The 25,023-nt window shown below is 34.3% G+C and overlaps 4 protein-coding genes across 6 annotated transcripts; 2 read left to right on the top strand and 2 right to left on the bottom strand.

Annotated features, from left to right (window-relative positions):
• The first annotated feature begins 189 nt into the window (after window positions 1-189).
• Window positions 190-4,444, top strand: LOC104112718 (pentatricopeptide repeat-containing protein At3g24000, mitochondrial). 3 transcript variants are annotated; one of them, XM_033660414.2, is made up of 3 exons: window positions 190-2,636; window positions 3,223-3,500; window positions 3,846-4,444. In XM_033660414.2, exon 1 carries the CDS (start codon window positions 242-244, stop codon window positions 2,216-2,218), a length of 1,977 nt encoding a protein of 658 aa, XP_033516305.1. In that variant the 5' UTR covers window positions 190-241; the 3' UTR covers window positions 2,219-2,636; window positions 3,223-3,500; window positions 3,846-4,444. The 3 variants fall into 3 exon arrangements, with proteins under 3 accessions (XP_033516305.1, XP_009621018.1, XP_018632074.1); XM_009622723.4 differs by having other exon boundaries at window positions 3,347-4,444; XM_018776558.3 differs by having other exon boundaries at window positions 3,223-4,444.
• A 723-nt stretch (window positions 4,445-5,167) lies between these two features.
• On the bottom strand, window positions 5,168-6,322 carry LOC104112724 (F-box/kelch-repeat protein At3g23880-like). The gene is made up of 2 exons (XM_009622729.3): window positions 5,595-6,322; window positions 5,168-5,243 (listed from the first exon to the last, which is right to left on the bottom strand). Exons 1-2 carry the CDS (start codon window positions 6,320-6,322, stop codon window positions 5,168-5,170), a joined length of 804 nt encoding a protein of 267 aa, XP_009621024.3.
• A 1,956-nt stretch (window positions 6,323-8,278) lies between these two features.
• LOC104112720 (pentatricopeptide repeat-containing protein At1g20230) lies at window positions 8,279-11,518 on the top strand. Its single transcript, XM_009622725.4, has one exon. It carries the CDS (start codon window positions 8,351-8,353, stop codon window positions 10,628-10,630), a length of 2,280 nt encoding a protein of 759 aa, XP_009621020.1. The 5' UTR covers window positions 8,279-8,350; the 3' UTR covers window positions 10,631-11,518.
• A 3,240-nt stretch (window positions 11,519-14,758) lies between these two features.
• On the bottom strand, window positions 14,759-19,158 carry LOC104112721 (BTB/POZ domain-containing protein At2g13690). The gene is made up of 2 exons (XM_009622726.4): window positions 18,189-19,158; window positions 14,759-15,854 (listed from the first exon to the last, which is right to left on the bottom strand). The coding sequence occupies exons 1-2, from the start codon at window positions 18,897-18,899 to the stop codon at window positions 14,919-14,921; spliced, it is 1,647 nt and encodes a 548-aa protein (XP_009621021.1). The 5' UTR covers window positions 18,900-19,158; the 3' UTR covers window positions 14,759-14,918.
• Between the last annotated feature and the right edge of the window lie 5,865 nt (window positions 19,159-25,023).

Here is a 25,023-nt window from a genome sequence, read left to right as displayed (position 1 = left end):
AAATAATTTGAGGAATAAGTAGTTAATGATAATGGTAAGACAAAAAAATATTTGATTTTATCTTAATTTTCTAAAATTAAAAATTACTAAAATTAAAATTATATTTTTAATATAGTAGACAAGTAAAATTAATTTATAAATGAGCTAATCGCATAAAAATTTAAACACTAGATTATATAGCATGTCATCTTCCCATTTGTAATTGGGAAGCACTTAAGAGTAAGAGCTGCAGGTGAGAGAGATGATGGCAAAGGCGATACACATGAAAAAGTACGTCACAAATCCATCAATTTTCTATTCAATCATCCCCATAGCTCGTCAATTTTTTTCTACGTCAAGTGCAGTATCAGCCTTAGAATCAGAAACTGGACCGGTACACAAACGTTTTGGTTCATTTATTGGTGTTATACAAGACAAAGATCTTCTGAAAAAGGCTCCAAATGGGGAACTTTTAGTACTGTATCTTATTGACAATGGCGCAATGGACCCAGATGCGACTTTATATAACCAGCTACTGAAAAAATGTACGGAATGGAAACGGCTTAAAGAAGGCAAAGTGGTTCATGAACACTTCCTGAGGTCGAGGTTTAGACATTATGTTGTTCCGAATAACACGTTGATTAATATGTATGCGAAGTGTGAAAGCATGGATGATGCTCGCAAGGTGTTTGATGAAATGCCTGAAAGAGATATGGTTTCTTGGACTGCGTTGATTACTGGGTATTCGCAGAATGAGGGTGCTGAGGAGGCATTGGTTTTGTTCTGTGAGATGTTGAGGATTGGGTTTATGCCGAATCAGTTTACTTTTGGCAGTGTTCTCAAGGCTTCCGGGGCGTTGGACAGTGGTAGAACGGGCAGGCAACTACACGGGCCGTGTGTGAAATTTGGATACAAGGAGAATGTGTATGTTGGGAGTGCTCTTGTGGATATGTATGCAAGGTGTGGACTAATGGACGAAGCGAAAATTGTGTTTGACAAGTTAAGTTGCAAGAATGAGGTTTCTTGGAATGCTTTGATTGCTGGGCATGCGAGGAAAAGTGAGGGAGAAATTGCTGTGAAGCTTTTCTCTGAGATGAAAAGAGGCGGTTTTCAGCCGACCCACTTTACATTTTCAAGTGTTTATGCAGCCTGTGCAAGCATTGGAGCTCTAGAGCCTGGGAAATGGGTGCATGTGCATATGATCAAGTCAGGGTTGGAACTTATTGCTTTTATTGGGAATACTCTGGTTGATATGTATGCTAAGTCTGGTAGCATTGATGATGCCCGAAAGGTCTTTGATCTGTTAGTGAAAAAGGATGTGGTCTCTTGGAACTCAATGCTTACCGCCTATGCTCAGCATGGACTCGGAAAAGAAACTGTAGAATGCTTTGAGGAAATGCGTAGGATAGGACCTGAACCTAATGAAGTGACTTTTCTTTGTGCTCTTACAGCTTGCAGTCATGCTGGGCTTCTAGACAAAGGAATGCATTATTTTGAATTGATGAAGAAATTTAAGATAGAGCCTAATATTTCCCATTATGTGACCATTGTAGATCTACTTGGCCGATCAGGTCAACTTGACCGTGCTGATAAGTTCATAAATGAAATGCCAATTCAACCTAATGCAGCTGTTTGGAAAGCTTTGCTTGGAGCTTGTAGGATGCATAAAAACTTGGAGTTGGGTGTTTATGCAGCTGAACGTGTGTTTGAACTTGATCCCTATGATTCAGGGCCACATATTTTGCTGTCCAACATCTATGCTTCTGCTGGTAGGAGAAGTGATGCTGCGAAAGTTAGAAAAATGATGAATGAGAGTGGAGTCAAGAAAGAACCTGCTTGCAGTTGGGTGGAGATTGAGAATGCTGTTCATATGTTTGTAGCAAATGATGATGCCCATCCACAGAGAGAGGAGATCCATAAGATGTGGGAAAAGATAACTGATAAAATTAAAGAAATTGGCTATGTCCCAGACACTAGCCACGTGCTTTGGTTTACGGATCAGCAGGAGAGGGAAGAGAGGTTGCAATACCATAGTGAACGACTTGCTTTAGCATTTGCTCTTCTCAATTCTCCACCTGGGTCCCCTATCCGTATAAAGAAGAACATCAGAGTTTGTGGTGATTGCCATACTACATTTAAGTTTGCTTCAAAGGTGGTGAATAGGGAAATCATCTTGAGAGACACAAATCGGTTCCATCATTTTCGTAATGGTTCTTGTTCCTGTGGAGACTACTGGTAGTGCAAAGATAATTTCCCATATATGCAATGGTTAACTATCAAAGATTCATTTAAATTATATGTGGTAACGTGAAATCATTCTTGACTGCATGCTGGACATTGTTGGGATAGGATGATGCATGTTTTCCAACCAAAATTACTTGTTGGCATATAAGCAAGCCTCTTTAATATATGCTTTCATCCATCAGATGGATTGGAAGGGATTTTTTGCCTACTAAGTCTGGTTTTGACTACTTTATTGCTTCCCAGCACATGGTTAGAAGCAGGTTACTTTCATGGTCTGCCTCTCTTAATAGCACAGGAATGATAACATAATCGCCAGAGGTTCTGGAAAAGATTGGTGCCAATTGCTGATGATATTTGCACTTGGTTTCGAGAAAATCAATACTATCTTTCAGATTTTCTGGGGAAGCATCTAGGTATGAACTGAAGGAACCTTTACGCGGAAAGACAGTAGTCTTAATATTTTATCTGCATTTCATGTTCTTTTTTAAGAAAACCTACATTTCATTTCTTTAACTGCAAGTACTCATAGTAGTGACTATGTGCCTAGTTTCTACCAAATGAAAGAGAATTTATTCTGTTCCTAAATTTTAAGAACCTTGAGCTCTACCTGCTGTGTCTTGAGAGTGTGTTACATTTTCTCTTCATGTACAGTTACAGATGTCAGACATTTAAAAGAAAATCAGGGTCTACTAGATCATGCTTTAAGGTTTTGTTATAAACAATCTTTTTGGTAATATCAGATATCATGCTTCATGGTCATATTTCTTTACAACGTGGGTCGAACTCTCTCACAGAATCTCCCGCAAAAGAGTTATTAGAGTTCTTAAAAATCCTGTTAATGCTACATTTGATTGGAGCTCAATCACAAAGTGAAAAGGCCACTTTGTGTTCGTCTGTCTTATGCATATCTGTATTGGGTCAGTTCCTCATTAATGACATCAACAATGTTACTTGGTGCCGCCTACTGACGTTTATGACTTTACCTGTCAAAATAAACAGAAATGTAGGTGATGCTGCTCTTGAACTTCAGGAACAATACGGTTACAGGAGAACTTGATAATGGGGTATCGGTGCAGCAATGCAACTCAGAAATGCTAAAAACCTTTTCTTCTGGGATGTGTAGGTAGCCAAAGCCTCGAGAATGGTCTGATAGCATGGATTCATGAAGGAACTATGGTGGAGGCCAAAAGATTCTAGGATAATTCTATAGCACATGGTGAAGCAGACGAAAATTGAGAATCTTGGTGGTGAATGTGAGGCTGTGGAGTATTATGAGGGTAAGACAACCATCTTGGACCCCGAATTGCAAATTAGGTCAAAGATTGCTGGGTTAATCTAACCCTTGTTACTAGGCTGAATGTCACAGAGAGCTTAAGATTCTAATGTCAGCAAGTAGGAAACACCAGCAAGTTCTCGATAGTTTGTCTCTAACCATATGTACTTTCCAGTTACTTTCCCTCAAAGGAAAACAAAAACATCGAGATCTATTCTGTGAAAACTCTTTGATCTTTCCTTCTCAGTGCACCTCTCCTAATTTCTTTACGTTACAATTAGTTTACTCTGCTCTATAATTTCCAGAATAATTTTGTTAGTCGTTATAATAGCATTTGTATCATATGAAGACAGGACAGCTTGAAATAAAAAAAACTATAGCTACAGGCCTAGGCTAATGCGAGTATGATATGATCATCCCAATTATACTTTCCTGTGTTATATCATATGCATTTTGGATGGGGATTTTGTTTTGCTGATCGAGATGCAGAGAAGTGGAAGGATGTGGCAAAGAGGAGAAGATCCTTCACCAGATCATGTCAAAGAAGCTTATAGCTTATCTATGTTAGGATTGTGACAGAACAAACCGAAGTGCTTGTAGTGAGAAAGTTTATTTTCATGATTTCATGACATAACCCTTTATGTTCCATGCAGCCCTAGAAAGCAAGAAATGTTATAGAGTAACTCACTCAATGGTGAACGGACGTTCTTTCCCTCTCCAGGCAGAAGTTACTGAAACCTAGCCTGCTCGTGTAAAGTTTTCCCTTTAAGAACATTTACTGTTAGTAGAATTCGACGTGGTAGCAAGCACAAAAGGATAAGAAGGGGTTGTTTTATCAGTGTAAGTAGCTACTCTTGAGGTTCTCTTGGTTTTGTATGATTTTGTATGATTTAAGTCATATATAATGGTTTGATTATGACCCAAATATTTCTTCAGTGAGGTAATTATTTTATTGATTACTGAGAAATTGCTTGTCTTAGTAGAATCTGCATTGTTCTGCTTGAGTGACATTGTCATGATAATATTGTCGTTATTGTTTCCTTTAAATACCAGATTGTGGGTTTCTATCTGTTGTTGCTAATGTGAGACCAAAGTTCTTAATTTCCAAATAAGCAGCGGCTAGTGATATCGCAAAGAATGTACGTTCTGTTTTTCAATTCCTTTTTTATTTTTTCCTTTCACTTTGCTGTTTTTCACCTTGACTGGTACTTTTGATATTTTACTGTTCTAATATTTCAATATTACTTTCCACCCGAAATTGCTATCAGGTATTCAGAATCAATAATTATTGAGCCAGTCAAGTAACCTTGAGGCAGATAATTTAAGAAAATTTCTTATTTTGTGATGTTTTGTAAATTCAACTTGCAGTATTTTTGTATTTGACTATATCTCTAGATAGTCTAGATATAGCAAATTGAATAATGTATAGTCGATTTCAACTAATTTGTATAATCTAGATGTAGCAAGTTGATTACCACAGTCTCACATTTATATGCATCATTTTTGAGATATTAATAAAAATTCCCACCTAGGCACATGGCCGGGCGTTTTTTTTTTATAAAAAAATTTAAAAACTAACTTCGAGATTGAGGCGCAATAGCAAATTAATATTATATCACTGTATATTATAAGTGTAAATAGCGCATTACTCATAGCAATTAGGATATACGATTAAGACAAGCAAAATATGCTAAATGAGCGGGTTTCAATCACTTCTTCCTTAGCAAAAAATGGCTCCCGTTGCTGTCTGAGAACATGAGAGTAAGCTGACAGCTTTAGTAAATACACTTCGGAACAAAAAATTAAGGATCAATAGATAAACTTATCAGAATAAGAGGTTGTTACATGGTACCCTAAAAAAAGTCTCGATCATATATAAGCAAACTAAATAAGTGATTTTGGAGAGATCATGTTTTTTGTATAAATTATTCCTTCCTGACGGGTATTACATTCAGGCCATAACCCAAATGGTTCTTTGGATGTACTAAATACATAGCCAACCCGGTTCAAACATCTATGGCAGAGTAGCACTTCACCATCCGGAAACCTATATTTCGGTGTGAATGAATGACCGATAGTATCCAGTCGTATTGCATACAATTCAGTCCAAGATTTCTTGACACCATACTCTTTCATTACCCACAATTTAAAAGTGCTCCCCCCTAAAGGTATATGAGTATAATTATAGCAAAGCATTCCTCCCAGTATAGAAACGCCATGTTTGATGGCTATTTTGAATTCATTGAGCAGTCGCTCTAGCAACGGTATCTCTCCGTACATCTCATCTGAAATACTAAATGAAACTATAGAATAATTTTGTTTCAGATCAACCCAATGAAATGCTCCATTTACAAATGCCAAGGAATCCATACAAACCAACATTGGGTCAAAACGGCTACCTGGATATTCAAATTTTTTTCTCCAGGAACCACTTTTTAGCGCGGGAATTTCAATGTATACTTTAGGATAATAGTTAATCTTAAGGATCTTGTAGTCATCACTAGTTGCGTCATACCCTAATCCACAAGTAGATTTTCTTAGAGTAAGTTCTGAACGGGGAAGTTCTATTGATTCTCTTGTGGAAGGGTTCCACAGCAAAAGTTGTTCATCAATCGCGAGAAGAACCAACCCGTCACAAGAACAATACATTTTGCAGTCGTGTGGTTTGCAATTTGAAGGGCAATCAAGTTTTTGTACATCCTCAACAAGTTGAACCGATGATAAATAGGAACAATAGAAATTATACATTGGTTTACCAATGCGTTGTTGGCTAACGAGAAACTTTTTGGAATTCAAGTCATTCATAGGACGACTTTGATGCTTCATCTTAAAGTAAGACTCAGAGATTAATTTCTTCCAAATTTTTGAAACACATTTGAATTGAAAAAGAGATCGAACGGGTAACCTGCTCAGGATGTCCATAATTATATCCTCTTGGAAGTTTTGCACTGTGTATATAGGCAAAATATTACGTTTTAGAGTTATATAACACATATTGAACACCATTTGTCGGGAACTTTTTTTCACTTTTTTCAAATTTGAATACCCTTAGAAAATTCCTAGTTTCGCCACTGGCCTAGATAGGACAAAGCAATTGCTTTAGTAGTTCACAGGTTGGAGATATTAAGTCTTTACAAACAACAACAGCAAAAAATCCAGTATAATTCCACAAGTGGGGTCTGGGGAGGGTAGTGTATACGCAGACCTTACACCTACGTTTAATAAGGCAGGGAGGCTGTTTCCAGAAGACGCTCAAAGGGCACACATATATACAAAAACCTACAACAAATATTAAAGAAAGAAAGCTACAGCAACTACAGTCTGAAACAGATTTTCAAGCAAAACTTGCACACTTACCTTGATTTGGTTGAGAAAACCGTCCAACAAATGCAACAACTGTTGTTCAAAATAAATATAATACCTTTGGAATTTCAAAGTAGAGTTCTAGCTTTCAAAGAACAAAAAATAGCACTTATTCCAATTCTTCTATACTACGTTCTCGTCCCACAATACTTTTGATGTTTCGCTTTAATTTCACTAATCTTTAAAGCTAAATTGGATTCAATTAATTTAATATTTTAATATCAAAATTTAGACATTCAAACACTATATGAAACATACTATAATTTGTAATTCTTCTCGTATCAATATGATGTAGTTTCATTCTCCAGAAGCAAAATGTGACAAGTATTTTGGGACGGTGAAACTCCAACCCTTGTTCAGCTAAGCTAAATTTTTAGCTAGGTTATACAATATTTTAACCATTAAAAGTGAAATAAATAAGTGAATAAACTCAACTGATACAGCTTGAAATCAGAACTTACCCGATCAACATCAATATGCTTTGTATTCTTTGACTTCTTCTTTTGTGTCATCTTCGGAGCTTCCTCTTTTCTACTTCTTTGGTTGAAAAGATTAGTAGTCTTTTCTATCATCTTCGGAGCTTCGATTCCTCTTCACTGATTATTTGCGTCGGATTGTAACTGGTATATAACTCTTGAATAGGACTCCTCAGTAGGTTAAAATAAGTAGAATTTAATTTCATTTATTGTAATATTAAAGTCACAAAATTAGTATTTATCTTATCTTATAGAGTAATACTAAAGCCACGAAGTTTATAGAGATTTAATTTATACAAAAGTACAGCTCAATACACTACATTGTATATATGTCTATATATATTTAAGATTACAGCTGCATAGCTAATTATTTTTTTCGCAATAGTATTTATACATCCGATGTAAAACATTATACACTTATATACAAAAATTTAGTTTCGTCTCCTACGAATTTGAACTTACGACAAACATTACCAAATAGCTCAAATTTTAACCACAAATTGAAAATGTCATCCCAAGAAACTGCAGTCATCAATTTAGTAAGAGAGATCACACTCTATTTACTTATTTATGTCTTCAACACGCGTCCTCGCGAGCTTGATTCTTTTTTATGAGCCAAGCATATGAAATTGTTTTTGATATTGGGTGTCGATGAGACTCGAGAACCTAATACCTCTGCCTGCTCTGATACCATGTTGAAGTGTGTGACCATCTCATCTAAAAGCATAAAGTGTTAGAGAGATCACACTCTATTTACTTAATTATGTTTTCAACATAAATTAGTTTCTAATATTAATTTTTTAATACTCTGTTAATAGGTAAAAAAAAATTAAATTATATGTATAATAGGTAGTTAAATTACATAAGAAAAAATAATATAAGATTAAAATTGGTTGGTAAAGAACCAAACCTGTACTTCCCTATAAAAGAAAGAAGTAATGGAAAATAATACTGTAAAAGAAATCTGATATTGGTACTCAGCGGGGAGGACCTTGTTCTGTTCTCACTTAATTCCATGAGTGTCAGGCAAGTTCAAACACTGCGCGCATTTGATAACCTTAACAGCAACAGCATCTTAACTCTCATCACAAAATCAACATCTATCTCTCAAACACAACAAGTTCACGCTCATATCCTCAAAACTGGCCATTCTAATGACACCTATTTCACCAACAATCTCCTTTCCCTATACGTCAACTGTCAACGCTTTACCGATGCAGAATCTCTTCTCCACTCGCTTCCTAACCCCAATATCTTCTCTTTCAAAGCCCTCATTCACGCTTCTTCAAAATCCAATCTTTTCAGCTACACACTTGTTTTATTTTCTCGACTTATATCGGCATGTATTTTGCCTGATGTACATATCCTTCCTAGTGCTATTAAGGCTTGTGCTGGATTATCGGCGGTAGAAGTTGGGAAGCAAGTTCATGGGTTTGGTTTAACAACTGGGTTGGCTTTAGATTCGTTTGTTGAAGCTTCTTTGGTTCATATGTACGTGAAATGTAACCAGTTGAAATGTGCACGTAAGATGTTTGATAAAATGCTTGAACCGGATTTGGTTTCTTGGAGTGCTTTAGCTTCCGGTTATGCGAAACGAGGGGATGTTGTTAATGCTAAGTTGGTGTTTGATCAAGCTGGGAAGTTGGGTATTGAGCCGAATCTTGTTTCGTGGAATGGTATGATTGCGGGGTTTAATCAAAGGGGGTGTTATTCGGAGGCGGTTTTGATGTTTCTGAGGATGAATTCAGTAGGGTTTAGTAGTGACGGGACTAGTATTTCTAGCGTTCTTCCTTCTATAGGTGGTTTGGAGGATCTTAAGATGGGTGTTCAAGTTCATTGTTATGTGATTAAAATGGGCCTTGAATGTGATATCTGTATTATCAGCGCGTTAATTGATATGTATGGCAAGTGTAGGTGTACTTTGGAGATGTCACGAGTCTTTGAAGGAGAAGAGGAAATGGATTTGGGTGCTTTTAATGCTTTGGTAGCTGGGCTCTCGCGGAATGGTCTTGTTGATGAGGCTTTCAAAGTATTCAAAAAGTTTAAGCGCAAAGGGACTGAATTGAATGTGGTCTCGTGGACTTCGATGATTGGTTCTTGCTCGCAACATGGCAAAGACCTTGAAGCTCTAGAGATTTTCAGAGAAATGCAGTTGGCTAGGGTGATGCCAAACTCTGTAACAATCTCTTGTTTGCTTCCAGCTTGTGGCAATATTGCAGCACTAGTACACGGAAAGGCAACACATTGCTTCTCTCTGAGAAATTGTTTTTCAGATGATGTCTATGTTGGTAGTGCATTAATAGATATGTATGCCAATTGTGGAAGGATTCAGGTGGCTCGCGTCGTTTTTGATAGGATGTCCATACGTAATTTGGTTTGTTGGAACGCAATGACCAGTGGATATGCAATGCACGGAAAGGCTATGGAAGCTATTGAGATCTTTGAGCTAATGCAAAGGAGTGGGCAGAAACCTGACTTCATTAGTTTCACGAGTGTTTTATCTGCATGCAGCCAAGCAGGCCTTATAGAACAAGGGCAAGATTACTTTTATTCTATGTCTAGAGTTCATGGACTTGAGGCCAGAGTTGAGCACTATGCTTGTATGGTGAGCCTTCTTGGCCGTGCAGGAAAGCTCAAAGAAGCATATAACATGATGTCCACGATGCCAGTTGAACCTGATGCATGTGTGTGGGGTGCTTTATTAAGTTCTTGTAGACTACACCGCAATACGAGTTTGGGTGAGATTGCTGCTTGTAAGCTCTTTGAGCTAGAACCCAAGAATCCTGGAAACTACATCCTACTGTCCAATATTTATGCTTCTAACAATAGATGGAAAGAAGTAGACAGGGTGAGGGACAGGATGAAATATGTGGGTTTGAGTAAAAATCCTGGATGTAGTTGGATTGAAATAAAAAACAAAGTGCACATGTTATTAGCAGGAGATGATTTACATCCTCAAATGCCACAGATTATGGAAAAGTTGCGAAAATTTAGCATGGACATGAAGAATTCAGGTGTTTCACATGATATGGATTTTGTTTTGCAAGATGTTGAAGAACAGGACAAGGAGCTGATCTTGTGTGGACATAGTGAGAAGTTGGCGGTAGTTTTAGGAATTTTGAACACTAATCCTGGGACTCCTCTAAGTGTCATAAAGAACCTTAGAATATGTGGGGACTGCCATTCGTTTATCAAATTCATCTCCAGCTTTGAGGGGAGAGAGATTTATGTTAGAGACGCGAACCGTTTTCATCACTTCAAAGAAGGTGTCTGCTCATGTGGGGATTATTGGTGATTAAGATTTTTAATTTCTCGAGAAGTTCTTCGAGCATTTGATGGCAATCGGAAGCAGGACCTCAGTGAATCCAGTTGTGGGTAGGATGCAACAAAACTAGTTGCATTTGTACAAAATTGGAGCTCAGCAGCCAGCTTTGATCCCAGTGTCTGAATCTAGCAATCCAAGCAGTTATAGTCAGCCTTACCTTTATACTATTCAAATCTCTAATGTCTGAGGTCCTCTTTGTTCATTGCAGATGATGAACCTTGATTCATTGATTAAGTTGAAAAACCTTGGAATCTGTGGGAGCTGCCATGTCTTTATCAAATTCATTTCCTGCTTTGAAGGGTCGGGGATTTTGTTAGAGACCACCTTTTTCATCACTCTTTTGAAGGTATGTGTCCACATGAGGATCCTTCGTGATTGAGTTTTGTAATTCACTACAACAAATCCAATTTAATCCCATAAGTGGGGTCTGGGGAGGGTAGTGTGTACGCAGACCTTACCCCTACCCTATAAAGGTAGAGAGGCTGATTCCGGTAGACCCTTGGCTCAAGGAGTTTTGTAATTCAATGAGGAAGTTATTTGAGCTATGACAGCACCTTGAAGCTGGATCTGTGAATCCAAAATGCAAGAGGACTGTTGCTTTTATGAGAAATTTGAACTTGGCAGCTGTTATTCCAAAGGCTGAATCTAACGTCCAAGCGCTTGTAATCAGCATACCTTTTTTTTCTTGATGAGTACTTGTAATCAGCCATTTTTCATATAGCCATCTTTTTGTTCAGCCTCTGATGCCTAAGAATGTCATATATTCGCCTGTAGTTAATGACCTTGATTATTTCGCACTACTTATTAAGAAAGTTGATAGATTAAATATAAGAGTTAAAACTTTGAGTTTCAGCTTCATTTATAAGTGTAGTGTGCAATAGACAAGGAGTTGAAAGCTAAAATGTCTATTGAATTTGTATCTACTGATTAAGTCCTCTATTCTTCTGTGCTTCATGTGGGGCTTTCCTTCTTAAATATGATTTTCGGGGAAGCACTGTCCGTCCATCCCCCGCGGAGCTGCCTCTTTACTTTTTCCTTTATTTTTTTTTATTTTTTTTTTATCTTTTTATTTTCTTATGGGGGACTCCCTTTAAAAGAATACAAGGGATTCTAGTAATTAGAACGAATAAAGATAAATAATTTGGAAGTCTTTTAAAAGCTAACCATTCAGTTAGTAAAGTAGTCACAAGTCTCAAAATCAAACAATGAAAGCTTTATCTGCAAAGAACCAAAGTGGAGATAGTGTATGACAGAGCTACACGAAGTGTACTTATCCTGCAAATAAAATGGCAGTTCGGTGCACAAATCATTCCGTATTCATACAGGGTCCGGGAAAAGGCCACATTCGAAGGGATACAAGCATTAGTGGATGCTTCCACGGTTCGAACCCGTGACTTATAGGTCACATGGAGACAAATTTACTATTGCTCCACCGTACACAACTTAACGTGCAAAAACAAAACAAAAAAGAGCTACGAGAAGTGTAGTACATGAAGAATTCTAGCTTTTTGCACGAGCAAATGCACGGAAACTTTAATTTGATACGCTTGGCGAACTGCATGTTAGATGAATTTAAAGTAATGGAACCATGTATCTAGAGAATCTTTTAAATGGAGAGAAAGTAAAAAGATAGCATAACGTCTCAAGTAAAATTACATAATTCAGACCAGTGAATAGAGAAATGAAAACCAGTGAGTAATAAAAATAAGTGCATTTTCACTCTTTAAATTCTTAAAAAAAATCTATTCTTAGTTATTATGTGCTCTTCGCTTAGTTGGTCTCAAACCCAAATATAGAAGGAAGATTGCCATACGTTAACAATCACAACAGTGATATACAAGATTTTAAGACTTTAAGTGATATATGGGTTGGAATTGTGGTGCTTTCAAGACTTTACTTCTTGTACCAAATTAATACCTTATATTATTTTAAAGCATTGTCTCATTGTATATATATATAAATTCTCTAAAAGGATATTGCTTATTTATTTATACATATAAAATGAACTACTTTGCAAAGCGTTGTCGGGGTGTCTCCGCTACTGTATTACAATCATCGTAAAAATAGTCATGATATAATGAGTCCTAACATTGAATTCGTTTAAACGTGCCCACCTAGATGGATATTGTAGAAACATGAAAATTAAGAAGGATATGCAATCGTAAAAGATTATAAACGGCAAAGAATGCAAGTAGCATACATAAATGGTCAAAATAAGAGAAAATAAGCTGACATGGTTATCCATAGACTCACGGGCGGCCCGACGAGTTTTGTGGCCTTTTGGCCAAATTTTACGAGGGGCTTTAACTTTAAAAAAAATATATATATTTATTTATTTGAAGTCTATTTTTCTAGCGTTTCTTAGATACAAAGTTATTAATAATTTTTTTTATAATCAATAACTTCAAATAAGTATTTCTTAATTAACAATATAGTTAATCCATTTAATCTTTATTGAGACATTGTTTATCTTAGGTGTGATTTTATCAATTTTAATTTGAAATTTTCTTTCCGCTGAAACGACGAAAACAAGAGTTATTACCATTATTGCATAAGTAATATAGGCATTGGAAAAGAATCAATTTTTTTATTTGACCGAGTGTATCAATTAAACTGTTATCTTCTAATTGTACAGTTTTTCTTAATATTTTTAATTCCCAAAATAAATCTAAACCATCTATATCGAATTGATTATTATGTTTTAAGGAACATTCAAGATTAAAGCAATATTTTTTCAAATTTTCATCATCTAGTGATCTTAACTTTTACCGCTAAATAGAAAACCAAATATATTTTTATATGTTTCGAATTGTTCGAATCTATTTTAAGTGAAAAAAATAGTCTTGTCTACTATGTATAAAGTAATCAATTCAAAAGACTCTTTCAAAGATTTTGAGATTTTATTATCAACATTCTCGCCAAATTGTTACTTCCTATATATCATACGTTTCTTACGAAAATCGGATTCGATATTCATTTCAAGTGTAATTTTCTTGGCAGAAATCATAGCAGTTGCAAATCCTTTTTCTCTATACTTGTTAAAGAAAGAAATCAAATTTTGTCACTTCACATAATATTTTTTAAAACTTATACATAGCCTATTAGGTGTAGCATAAAGTGGAACCCCCGTAAATATGGGGCCTAAAGCAGTTATTTTACTTGCTTTATGGAAGGGCCGCCCCTGAATTAGACTTCCAACTGCATTTGTGAACAAGTGTAACAATACATAATAATAATAATAATAATAATAATAATAATAAGGAACGAGGTAGACCTAACATTATAGAAAAAAAATCGTTTGGAGAGGCCTACAATTCCTTGGATCAATACGAATTTAGCTAAGAACGGAGCACAATAAGACAGAAATAATGTTGAGAACATGAGATTATGGTTCGTCATAGATTAAAAAAATGCTGAGATTGTGATTTCGGCGTTGGTCTTATACTTGCATTGGGTACGTACTGATATAAGTATTTTAATTTGGAGAGAAACCTATAAGTTCTTTTAATTAAGAACCTAAGTTTTCGCTACATTTTCTCTAAATACATAGTATAATTTACTCTTTAAAAAAATAAATTTGAATAGAGCGTTTTTTTTTTTTTTTTTCTGTAAAGAAAGTATATTATCTATTTAGAGAAAATGTAGCGAAAACTTCCATTAGTTTCCCCAAAAAGGAAAATTACACTGCTAAGCAGTTTTTAATAACTATTTAAGAAAATGATATCACTTTTTGTTTATTCCATAAATAGTAATTTCTTTTTTACAAAATTAGCACATGTAGAGAAAATGTAGCGAAAACTTTCATTAGTTTCCAAAACCCACTCCACTGCCTTTTTATTATTCACACGCTCTTTCATTAGTTTGCACTACCTATTATATAAATTTAATGTTTTACTTTCTTAACTATGTATTTAGAGAAAAATACTGGAGGAATACTGTCAATTGCAAAAGATGGAGTATTTGGAGTTTGACGTTATCATCAGACTTTATCCTTTCTACAAAATCCACCTTATACTATTGTCTGACGTATAACATTATAAGCATCAACCAGTATCAAAGTTAAGTATAATATGTATTTATTCTTTTAAAAAGTAGATATTATGGTAAAAGTGCCATATATACTGAATTGGCATTCCATTCCTTCTCACAACAATTAGTAAATCTACAGTGTTAATCTACATTATTGACTTCCCAAGTGTTTCAGATTGCCCAAGTACAGCACTCCACTAGAAAGAAAACAGGACTAAAAAACACCAGTCTACCTAGATTCAGTGGCATGAGTTTCAGACCCTCTCAAGAACGATCGTCGCCACCATATCTGGAATGATTTGCTAAGGTTAGGGCATTCAGTACCATGCTTAGAGAAACACTTGAACCAATCCATAAACAGAATATATTGTTCCTTCAAAGGAAGAGTAAGGAGTGCTTGACCCATGGCTTCCTCCAATGCCTTCATGTCTAGGCCCTTTCTGCATCTCTGTAACCATCCGAAGTCCAAAAGCATCGGCCTAAACCATGTCTGAAGAAGCCCCGACCTTGCTTCAGAGCGACAATGCATTTTCCCTGTGCCCATTGCTATGAATAACATAGCTGTCACCCGGCTAAGCTCGTATCTGACCAATGGAGATGCACATTTATGCATTCCAAGCAACTTGCTTTGATTGGTCCATATCACCACCAAGTCCTCTGCCATCTGGTGATCAAGCAAAATTTCAAGCAGCCAAATGATGTTGTCAACCTGCTTCGATATGCGCTCAATCAAGGGTTTCTCCCCTTTCTTTGCAAATTTATTAGATGGACTGGTACTAGTGGCCTCCTCAAGCAAACAAACAAGTGAACTTATACAAGACTGGCAAACTGCAAATATATCCGCCTTGTTCAAATCAGGGCAGTCCTTTTTGTACACTGAGCTTTTGCACAGGAGACCCCTGACTAAGGATTTTAGCTCGTTTCTGGAATTGGCATCGACACAGGTGGTAACAGACCAAACAAGCTGCTTAGACAAAGTATGTTGGGAATCTGCCATATCTAGTGTGTAGAGTCTGGCCGAGATGTCTCTAGCAGTTTCATGATCAAACTTCATTTTATTAAACAAGCTCCTCAATTTCTCTTCTTCTTCCTCAGTCCAAGGAACAGCTTCAAGGTACTTCAAACACGATAAAACACCACGGTTGAATTTGATTCCAGCTGATACCTAACATTAACAAGGTATAGCATTAAACAACAAAGACAAAGTTGAAAATAGGAGAGAGAGAAGCCTAGTACTAGCCAAACAACCAGGGGCGGGTTTTATTGTGTGAAAACTAATAGTGAGAGTTAGCTAGACAATGAATACTTTTCCTTTTTTGAAGATGTAAGGTCGAATTTCTCTATTCAGTAAAAGAGGAGCTTTAATATATGTTCGACAATGCTATACCTCTTAAAAGATGATGAAGGAAAAACGCACAAAAAGCTTAAACTGGCTACCCAATCGCCATGTAAACAAATGGTGGAACAAGGGGCACGGAGACCTAAAGCTCCATATAGAGAAAGAACAAATTACAAAACAAAGACACCCAATAGAAGAGGTCCCTCTTTCACGGAGACCTACTGCAGAAGTAGCACTCTGCAGTAGTTTTTAATACTCAAGTCATTCAGCATAGAAATTAGCAGAATGCAAAACATGACGAGAGGACTGATTTGATAGGCATTTAGAAGACTAAAGAAACAAAGGATTCAAATGCATTCTGGGAAGACATACCAACCAAAAGTGTTTATAGGTTTTACTGCCACAAGGCAAAGCTAAATGGCATTACTTTGCAGATATACATTATAACTACTCTTAGAAAATAGAGAAAATTCTTACAAGATTTTTCTCCACATTAAAGAAAAGTTGTATAAGCCTTTGCTTCCACATTTGGAAAAACAAAGATCCATCCACTTCCAATCCTTTTCTTTATTTTTCAATCCTATACGAACAACATTACCAAATTATGCATAGCTAAACAGAGAATAAAGTTTTTTTAGAAAATTAACAGAAAATAAAGCTATCTTAGCTTCTATTCCATATCTGTTAATCTTTTTTGAATATCTTACTTTATTCGTACTTTTTAGAAAAGTAACCTTCCTTTGTTTCCTCTTTGGGGGGGGGGGGGTTGGTTTACCCTTTGACCTTTGGGTTATCCATTTAGTATAATGTTCGTCGAATGAACAGTACACAAACACAAATGAGGCTGCAGTTAACACGACATAAATCAATGATTTTTTAAGATAAATAAGAAGAATCGATTAGCAGCTCTATCTTCAGCGAGCAATTATGCAAGAAAACCAACAGTAGATCTTTGTAAATGACATGCAAGAAGGCGACAATTATGGACAACAGACTTGCTCCACTATTTTGTAAAGCTCTGGCCATTTCAGGCACCTTATTCTGCACATCCTGAAAGCTATGGAACTAAAGATCTTTGTGAGATTTTGAATGGTATGGAAATATCAGGTCGAGTTTGGCCGAATGGAGCAAAGAATGCAGCAAAGCAGACATGTTAGGCAGCACTCAGCAGGATCAGATTACATCGTGTAACTGAGGTTGCACCACGTTAAGAGCTTATGTAACTTTTCGTTGGTTAATTAATTATTTTTTCAAGAATAAAGAAGAGGTTTACAATAGGATATTACCTATAAGAGAATGCTCACAGGCATACACTTGAATTAAGGAAATAGTCAAACTTCCATTAAGAACACTGAATTAACCTAGTACCAAAACATTAGGATTAGTTTCCGCTAGATCTAGGATTCGGAATGTGGTAGCTCTCTAGTTTCCTTTCGACTGCATTGTTATCGCACATATATTCAATGTTCTAGCTAGCCATTGGAATGTGGAAAACACTTAAGTTTCTTTGCCATATGTAATATACCACGCACACAGGAAAGAAGTTTCAGAAGGACCAGCAGTGCAAGAACTAACCTCTGTAAACTGAACCAACCATGCAATTTCTAATTAGTCGATATGGTTGCTCCAATCTTAGCAGCTAACCTAATTAGTCTTCAAGCATGAAATATAAGATGTCAACTCCACTGCATGTTTTCTTCTCTATTTTAAAAAGCATACGTGATCTTCCATACTCTTAGAATCACCAACGCGATTCTTAATTAGTCTACTGAGTGTGCCTAGTTAGTCTTCAAACAAGAAATGTATGATACCAACTTCTTTCACTTTATCAAAAAGATGCCAACTTCATCACAATTTCTCTACATACTCTTCCCATCCTTCAAAATCATCGGAGAAGTTCAATATTCTCTGAGGAACAAGTAATTCATTCTGGAATCACTATCATTACACCCCTCTCTCTCCCGAAATTAACTATTCTATGTTCACCTGCTAAGTTTGACCACCAAATTATTCATAATCTATTTCTCATTTTGGCAAACAAAACTCAATAAGCCTGATAGCATTTTTATCCTAGTCTAATAATCACGTATTAATGCTTTTAAAAAAAAAAAACATAAGTTAGGGAACTTAAAAATCCTGGATCTTGAGAAGATTGATTACCTCAAGCACATCAATGGCGCGATAAGCACCAATCCTGATAAGTTTCCGGGGAATATCATCCTCAAACATTAGCTCAATCGTCTCGCGAAACACCCCCAAATTCTCCACCTCAGGCACCTCTATCCTACACAACCCCCTCGAGTTTTTCGCAATCAAGTCAGCAAAAACACAACTATTAGTACTAAGAACCTCAGAATTAAGCTCCAATACTAATCCACTCCCATTCTTTCCTTTTAAATTCAACCTCACATCAAAGATCCCCAAATTACAATCATCCCTAACCCCGGACCCACCACCACTAACTTGCTGCTCGCAATCAACCGGACTCGGGGATTTAGGAATTTCAGGGAAATTAACCGGGTTAATCGGGTTTAGGGTTTCGTCAATGGAATCAATTGGAGATACCCGACCCGGTGAGAGGATCCGACGCGGGTCGATTCGGGTCACGATGCCGGGTCTGGAGGTGTTTTGAGGTGAATTAGCGAAAGAAGATAAGGTGGAATTGGATGAAGATTTTGTGGCTATTTCTGGTTTTAGTAAAGATTGGTTCTTTTTGGGCAAACCGGCCGGAGTTGGAGTTTGAATTGGGTTTTCTGGGCTGTGTGGTGGAATAGTGAAGGAGCAACACCAAGCACGGCGATGATGATGCGACGGAGGCGGTTCACGGCGGCGATTGTGGGGTTGAGATTTAAGGCGCGTGGAGTCGTGCATTTCGAGAGCAAAAGCTTAAAGACACAGAAAAACAGTATGTGTCTTACAGTGTGTGTGTGTGAGAGAGAGAGAGAGATTGTTAGAGATCAGAGTATGAATCCCATATGTAGAAATGTGAAAACTTTTACATTTATTGGGAAATGGGAATTGGCAATGTTCTTTCTTAGGGCGAAGAATATTAGGAGGTGGTCCGTGGGTGGTAGGGTGGTGGAGAGGAGATTCTTGAGCTGACGGCAAAAGCAAACAGTATAGATACTGGCAAAGTGAGCTGTGATTGTGAATATTGGGATTTCCTTTTTTACTTTTGTTTCTGTTTTTTAAAATTTTAAAAGAAAGCAACATTTGGATATTTATTTTGAAAAAAGAAATTTACAGATCCGCTTGATGCCTTTTTTATTTTATTGTGGCCTTGTGGGGAGAAGGTGTATGATGAGTGGGAAGACTATTTTAAAGTAGTATTTTAGAGGACACGACAAATGAGATATGGTCACTAAATTGTTATTCGGGAGCGTTATATTTTTAATATGAAATTTTTTAGCGTGAATTTGAATTTAATTAGATTTTTATATCTATATTTATATATATATTAATAGAATAAAGTTACCATATATATTTAAAATTGTGGTTAAACCAAATGGCAAGCTAATAAATGATAATAGTATATGGTAACTTTATTCTATATTTGACTATGATAATCAAATAGAAATACAAGTGTGTATGTGTGTGTGTGTGTGTGTGTATATATATATATTTATAAACTGAATTTGAATTAAAGAATAATTTTGAATTTATAGATAAAGTTTTTAAATTTGAATTAAAATAAAAAAGAAATTTATCTTTTGTTATCATGTTATCATACTTAATTCGGTTAATGATCATATGCAATCATATTAGAAATTTTATTATCTTTTCTAATGATTTAAATACTACTTCGCCTCTCGCAAAAAAAGAAAAAAACTACTCCATATAACTATAGAATATTTTCACATTTAAAACCCTATAATTATAATTCTTTAAAGCACTATATCTAGATTTGAATAAAGCGAATTTCTTTTAAAATAAATATAATATATAGGGTACACGTCTATGTTTATCCAGCTAACAAAAAAGAGTTTAAAAATCGAATAAAAGTTTGCTTACATATATAATGAAGTAAACCTACATGCTGGAGAAAGAAACAACACAAAAATCAGTCAATATTCAAAAAAAAGTTATTTTTTTCCCTTTTGAAAAATATTTGTTTGAAGAGTCAATTTGTATAAATCGACATCAAACAAATAACAAAACTTTGGCTATACAATTGCTATCATTAATTTCAAATTAGCACCTTCTAGAAATTAAAGGGTATAAGCTGAAATCTCTTCATTTAGCTGCATTCAAGCCAACATTGCAAGGGTATAATATTTTTTTCGTTAAAGAATATTAGTTTTGAATCATTAGATTATGTGAAAGGTTTTTTTTTTCTCGAATTCAACAAGAGCTATATTGCTTTTTAATTGATAGTTTATATAGCAATTTTCAAGCGTAACCAAAAGTATGTTTTAAAAAAAATGGTATGACGTGATTTTCTTTTAATATGTAAACAAATTATTTCGAAATAGAATTATTTTTTAAAATATAATATAATTTTAAAAATAAAAAAGATAAGATATTTTTGAATTTTAGCAGAGAGTTTTTAAAATTATTCTAATAGAAGTCATATCATGGATAAAATTAAGAAACCGAAATCTTATAAAATATTTACATAAATATCTGTCAGATTTATTGTTTACTTTTTATAGCTAATATACATAGATGATATACCGACAACACACGATTATACACGTATTTTATATGAATTATATATAAAATTACTCATCCTTTAATTTTTTTTAATTTAAGTGGTTGTGAGAGCACCTATTTAGGTTGATTAGATAAAGCCAAAACAAAAATATGAAAGAATTTCAACCAAAGACTAAAAATATAAATAAAGTTCTTATGTAGACAAATTCAATTAAAACTCATCCTTTATGGCAAAATAAATTAACTTTTTGTAATAAAAGAAATAAAGACATAAAAAATAAAATAAAAGAAAATAAAGAAAGAAAGAAAAAAAATGTATGAAAAAATTAAAACCCAAAAACAAGAGATGACAACAAATTTCTTCTTCTTTTTCATCTTTGTTGAGTATAAAATATTTGGAAGCTGTTCTCATTAATTTCAAAAAAATACTCCAACTCAAATACATAAATTATAAGATAAGGATATCGTAGAATAGTTTTCTTAATTTACATTGTGTGTCGTTTTAAAAAATTACTATTACTAATACACTGATATGATATTCGAATTTGAATTTAAATGCAATTTGTGTAGTTTACATTGAGGTTAAGCCAAATATGGTACGGAGAAAAAATTACTTGGCATTTTAAAGATAATATATGTAATGTTATATAATGACAATCAACTAATTTAATATTTAATGATTTAAAGAACAAAAAAATTGTATATATAGTGTATTCAAAATTCAAAATCTATGGTTAGATCGATAAACTCAAAATGGAGTCATACTTAAATAAAATTTCACCGGCTAAAGAATCATTTAAATTTTTAGATAGCCAATTAAAGTGAATTTTAAATTAAGGATAATATATTTACTTGTATCATTATAAAGACAATCATTATTGAAATATATATAAAGTTTTGGAAATTGGAATTTCAAAATAGAAATATTTTTTGAAAGATAACAACATACCAAATAAGAGTTCAAGTCGTAGTCAAAGAGTCACGTCGTAATCAAAGAATTGTTTATATTGTTCCAACCTTTGCGCTTTGCCATTAATACGAGTTATTATTTTGCTTTGTGATAATTTTTAGGTTCCAATGACACCAATGAAAATGGTGCAAAAATAAAATTATCACTACGAAATTTGAGAAAATGTTAGTCTTTTTTCATGTATTGTTTCTTAATTAATATCTAAGGGTTATCTATAATTATCTAGAAGGTTTAAATTTTAAGATTATTTATATATAATTCAAATAACTCAGATATTTAACATGGTTATATCAAATATTAAAATGGAGTCATATTGAGGGGGGAAAAACAATTCAGTGGCTAAAGAATTTTTTTAAATTTTTAGATAGCCGACTAAAATGAGTTTTGAATCAAGGATAATGTTTTCACTTATATTATTATAAAAATAATTATTATTGAAAAATAAAGTTTTAGAAATTAAAATTTTAAATAGAACTATTTTTTGAAAGATATCAAACACCAAATAAGAGTTCAAGTAGTAGTAAAAGAGTGAAGTCATATCCAAAGAATTTTTCATAGTCTCAACCTTTGAATATTGTGTTTGCCATAAATCTGAGTTATTATTTTGCTTCCTCACTATTTTTAGGATCCAATGACACCGACGAGAATTGTACCAAAAACAAAAAATAGAACTATAACTAGGAGATTTGAGAAATGGTTAGTTTTTTTCATGTAATATTGCTTAATTAATATCCAATGATTATCTATATTTATCGAGAAGATTTAAATTTTAAGATTATTTACATATAATCCAAATAATTTTGACATGGTTAATGTACGCGTATCCGCGCAGGTGCTAATATTGATTAATGCTGATATCGGATACCGAGTGAGAAACCAAAATAAGATACTATGACAAATGAGATATTTCTAAGAAACAAAATCCTCTAACAATTAAAATATTTAAATTGAAAAGTTGTAATTATTCAAAGAGGAACATTCTCTCCAGAAAATGTTAGCTAGGATGAATTTTCGAAAAAATAAATGCTTCATATACTTGGATTAAAATAAACGTTTGGGAAGTAATGTTTCATAAGTAGCCGTTACAAGCCATGTATACAAGAAAGTTCATAGAAAAAATATAAGTTAGATTTTAGTTTTCTTTGGTGTTTTAAGTTTTAACTGTCGGAACCAAAGATAAATTGAAATTGTTTGTTACCAATTCCAAAACCTAATCTAAGTTAATTATAAAATCCCATATTCCGTGTGGTTCAATCTTGTTTAATTAGTTGTTCTAAAGTTGCGGTTGCTTCATTTTTTGTGGGAAAATTTGTTTTGAAGAAAAATATTTTTTTCGAAAACTAATTTTCAATCAAACACCAAGAAATATTAGTTTTTAAAAGAATCTCAAATAAACGGTAGATATTTTTTACCCACCTTAATTATGAAATTTAAAATCTAGAGAGGATTTAAAAGGATATTATTATGGTTACTTCGGTAGCTCCTTTTTATTTGTTTAATAAGGAATAATACATAATTATCTCTTGGGTTGTTTCACTTTATCAATTATACCTTAATATTTGATTCTATGACCTCCTGACTTTGTTTGAAAGTTAATAAAACAACATTTTGAGCTGACGTGACATAAAGAGTGTAAATTAGTCTCTTGAAAAGAGTAAGGAGTAAAAATATTATTAAAAATTTATTTCTATCATTATTTCTTTATTGAATATTAGATATTCTAGTTTTTATTTTTTCTCTTCTTTTCCTTTTCTTTTTCTCCATTACCTACTCAAACTTTTGTCCGACTTTCCTTTTTTCGGTTACCAATCACCCTCATATATTTTTAACTCATTATCTTATTGTTATTTCTATTTTATACTAGCTAGGGGTAGCTTGTGCTGCGCACGGGCCAATAACACTATATTAAGCATTTGGAATTTAGTTTTTTGCTGATAGCTTAAGGTGGAGGGCAAAATTGAGCATTTAGGAAAAGTTGAATGCATAAATTTGATGATTTTTAACTTATAATGAAGCAAATTATTGAATAACCTCTTTAAACTCAAACAGTCTATGGAGTATGTATTAGGCAACTAATGTAATATTTTTTTTAACTAAATCAACATTATTAAAGAATTATCGAGAGAGATAAATATTATTAAGCTTCAATTGACATTATATTTCCCCTTTTGTTCCATTATAACATAATAGGTCTAATAAATGTTCTATAGAACTTGATTTTACTTACTAGTTATCTTCTTCCCGCATTTGTTACACCCCATGTTTTCGTACGTAAGAGTACAGCGTAAGTCAATTGATATAATCTAAGAAATGAGATCATCTTTGAAGGTACATAAAGTGAGTTAATCATGTTACCTTGGAGGTTACAAATATTTACGATCATGAATAACAAGTACCAAGAGGATTGGAAGGCTTAGAAACTAAATGAATTGAAGAAAATAAGTTTTGTCGAAATCGACAAGTTGGGAATGTTATAACATATACTTTTGGGGTGAGACTAGGGTGCTTAACATGATAAGGAGTTTATGTTATGAGTTATTATAGTCGTATGATAATCGTGTGTTGAGTTTTGAAGTCAAGCGAGTTGTGAAACAAAAGTCGACGAGAGGTCATCACAAGTTACATTCATAAATGTGCTGAAAATTAGGTCAAATGTACCAGATCTTTTCTCCCAATATACTTGGAGTTACGGGATTATCCGCATATCAAATTGAAGATCTATGAGTCTAGTTTGAAATGCATTAAACCGTTTGTCAATACGACATTGAAGTAGAGAAATATTTATATTTTTGCGAGACTACGCAATCAGCTCCCTTGGGACCCACAAAGTTGGCGGAAAAGTCCAGCTCTATTTAAGTCAATTATAACTCGTCTTAGCTCAATTTTTCTAGATCAAAACAGTTCCTAAACCCTCCTAGATGCTCTTCAGCAGTCTCCATGATTTTATAGTGAAAATCAAAGATCAAAACATGAATCCAACGTTAGAAATCTAGTGGTGTTTGCTAGATCATAGTTCTTCATCTTGCGACTGTTTTTTAGGGTTCTTCAAAGTTAAGTAACCTTAGTTTTATTGTTGTTCTCGTTGATTAAGCTAAGAATCAGCCCCTCCTTTATATATATTATAGTTTCAACAATACAAGTGCTTACACACCAACTTGAATATCAAAAGTTAATTCAAGAAGAGAATACAACTCCTATAGTGTTGTGGTGTGATTGAGGGTTGTTGTGAGCTACACCAGCTGATAATTTCAAGTTGTACCTACTGCCTAAGATAAATAAATCTTTTTATTGATTGTGATTAAGGTTAATCATGTATTGGTTGAGTTGTCTGAGTGAAAATTTACAAGATTGTAATTGACATGGCATAAAGAA

Source organism: Nicotiana tomentosiformis, chromosome 5, assembly GCF_000390325.3.
Source record: "Nicotiana tomentosiformis chromosome 5, ASM39032v3, whole genome shotgun sequence".
In the NCBI taxonomy this organism is placed as follows: domain Eukaryota; kingdom Viridiplantae; phylum Streptophyta; class Magnoliopsida; order Solanales; family Solanaceae; genus Nicotiana; species Nicotiana tomentosiformis.
Note: the sequence above shows the minus strand (reverse complement) of the source record. Positions and strands in the feature narration are given on the sequence as shown.

What these genes read in the sequence shown, in the direction of transcription:
- LOC104112718 (XM_009622723.4), top strand. Translation starts at nt 242, where the DNA reads ATGATGGCAAAGGCGATACACATGAAAAAGTACGTCACAAATCCATCA.
- LOC104112724 (XM_009622729.3), bottom strand. Translation starts at nt 6,322, where the DNA reads ATGAAGCATCAAAGTCGTCCTATGAATGACTTGAATTCCAAAAAGTTT. An exon ending in AAGAAATCTTGGACTGAATT is followed by an intron (nt 5,244 to 5,594) that starts GTATGCAATACG and finishes TCATGTTCTCAG; the next exon opens with ACAGCAACGGGAGCCATTTT.
- LOC104112720 (XM_009622725.4), top strand. Translation starts at nt 8,351, where the DNA reads ATGAGTGTCAGGCAAGTTCAAACACTGCGCGCATTTGATAACCTTAAC.
- LOC104112721 (XM_009622726.4), bottom strand. Translation starts at nt 18,899, where the DNA reads ATGCACGACTCCACGCGCCTTAAATCTCAACCCCACAATCGCCGCCGT. An exon ending in GCGCCATTGATGTGCTTGAG is followed by an intron (nt 15,855 to 18,188) that starts GTAATCAATCTT and finishes TGTTAATGTTAG; the next exon opens with GTATCAGCTGGAATCAAATT.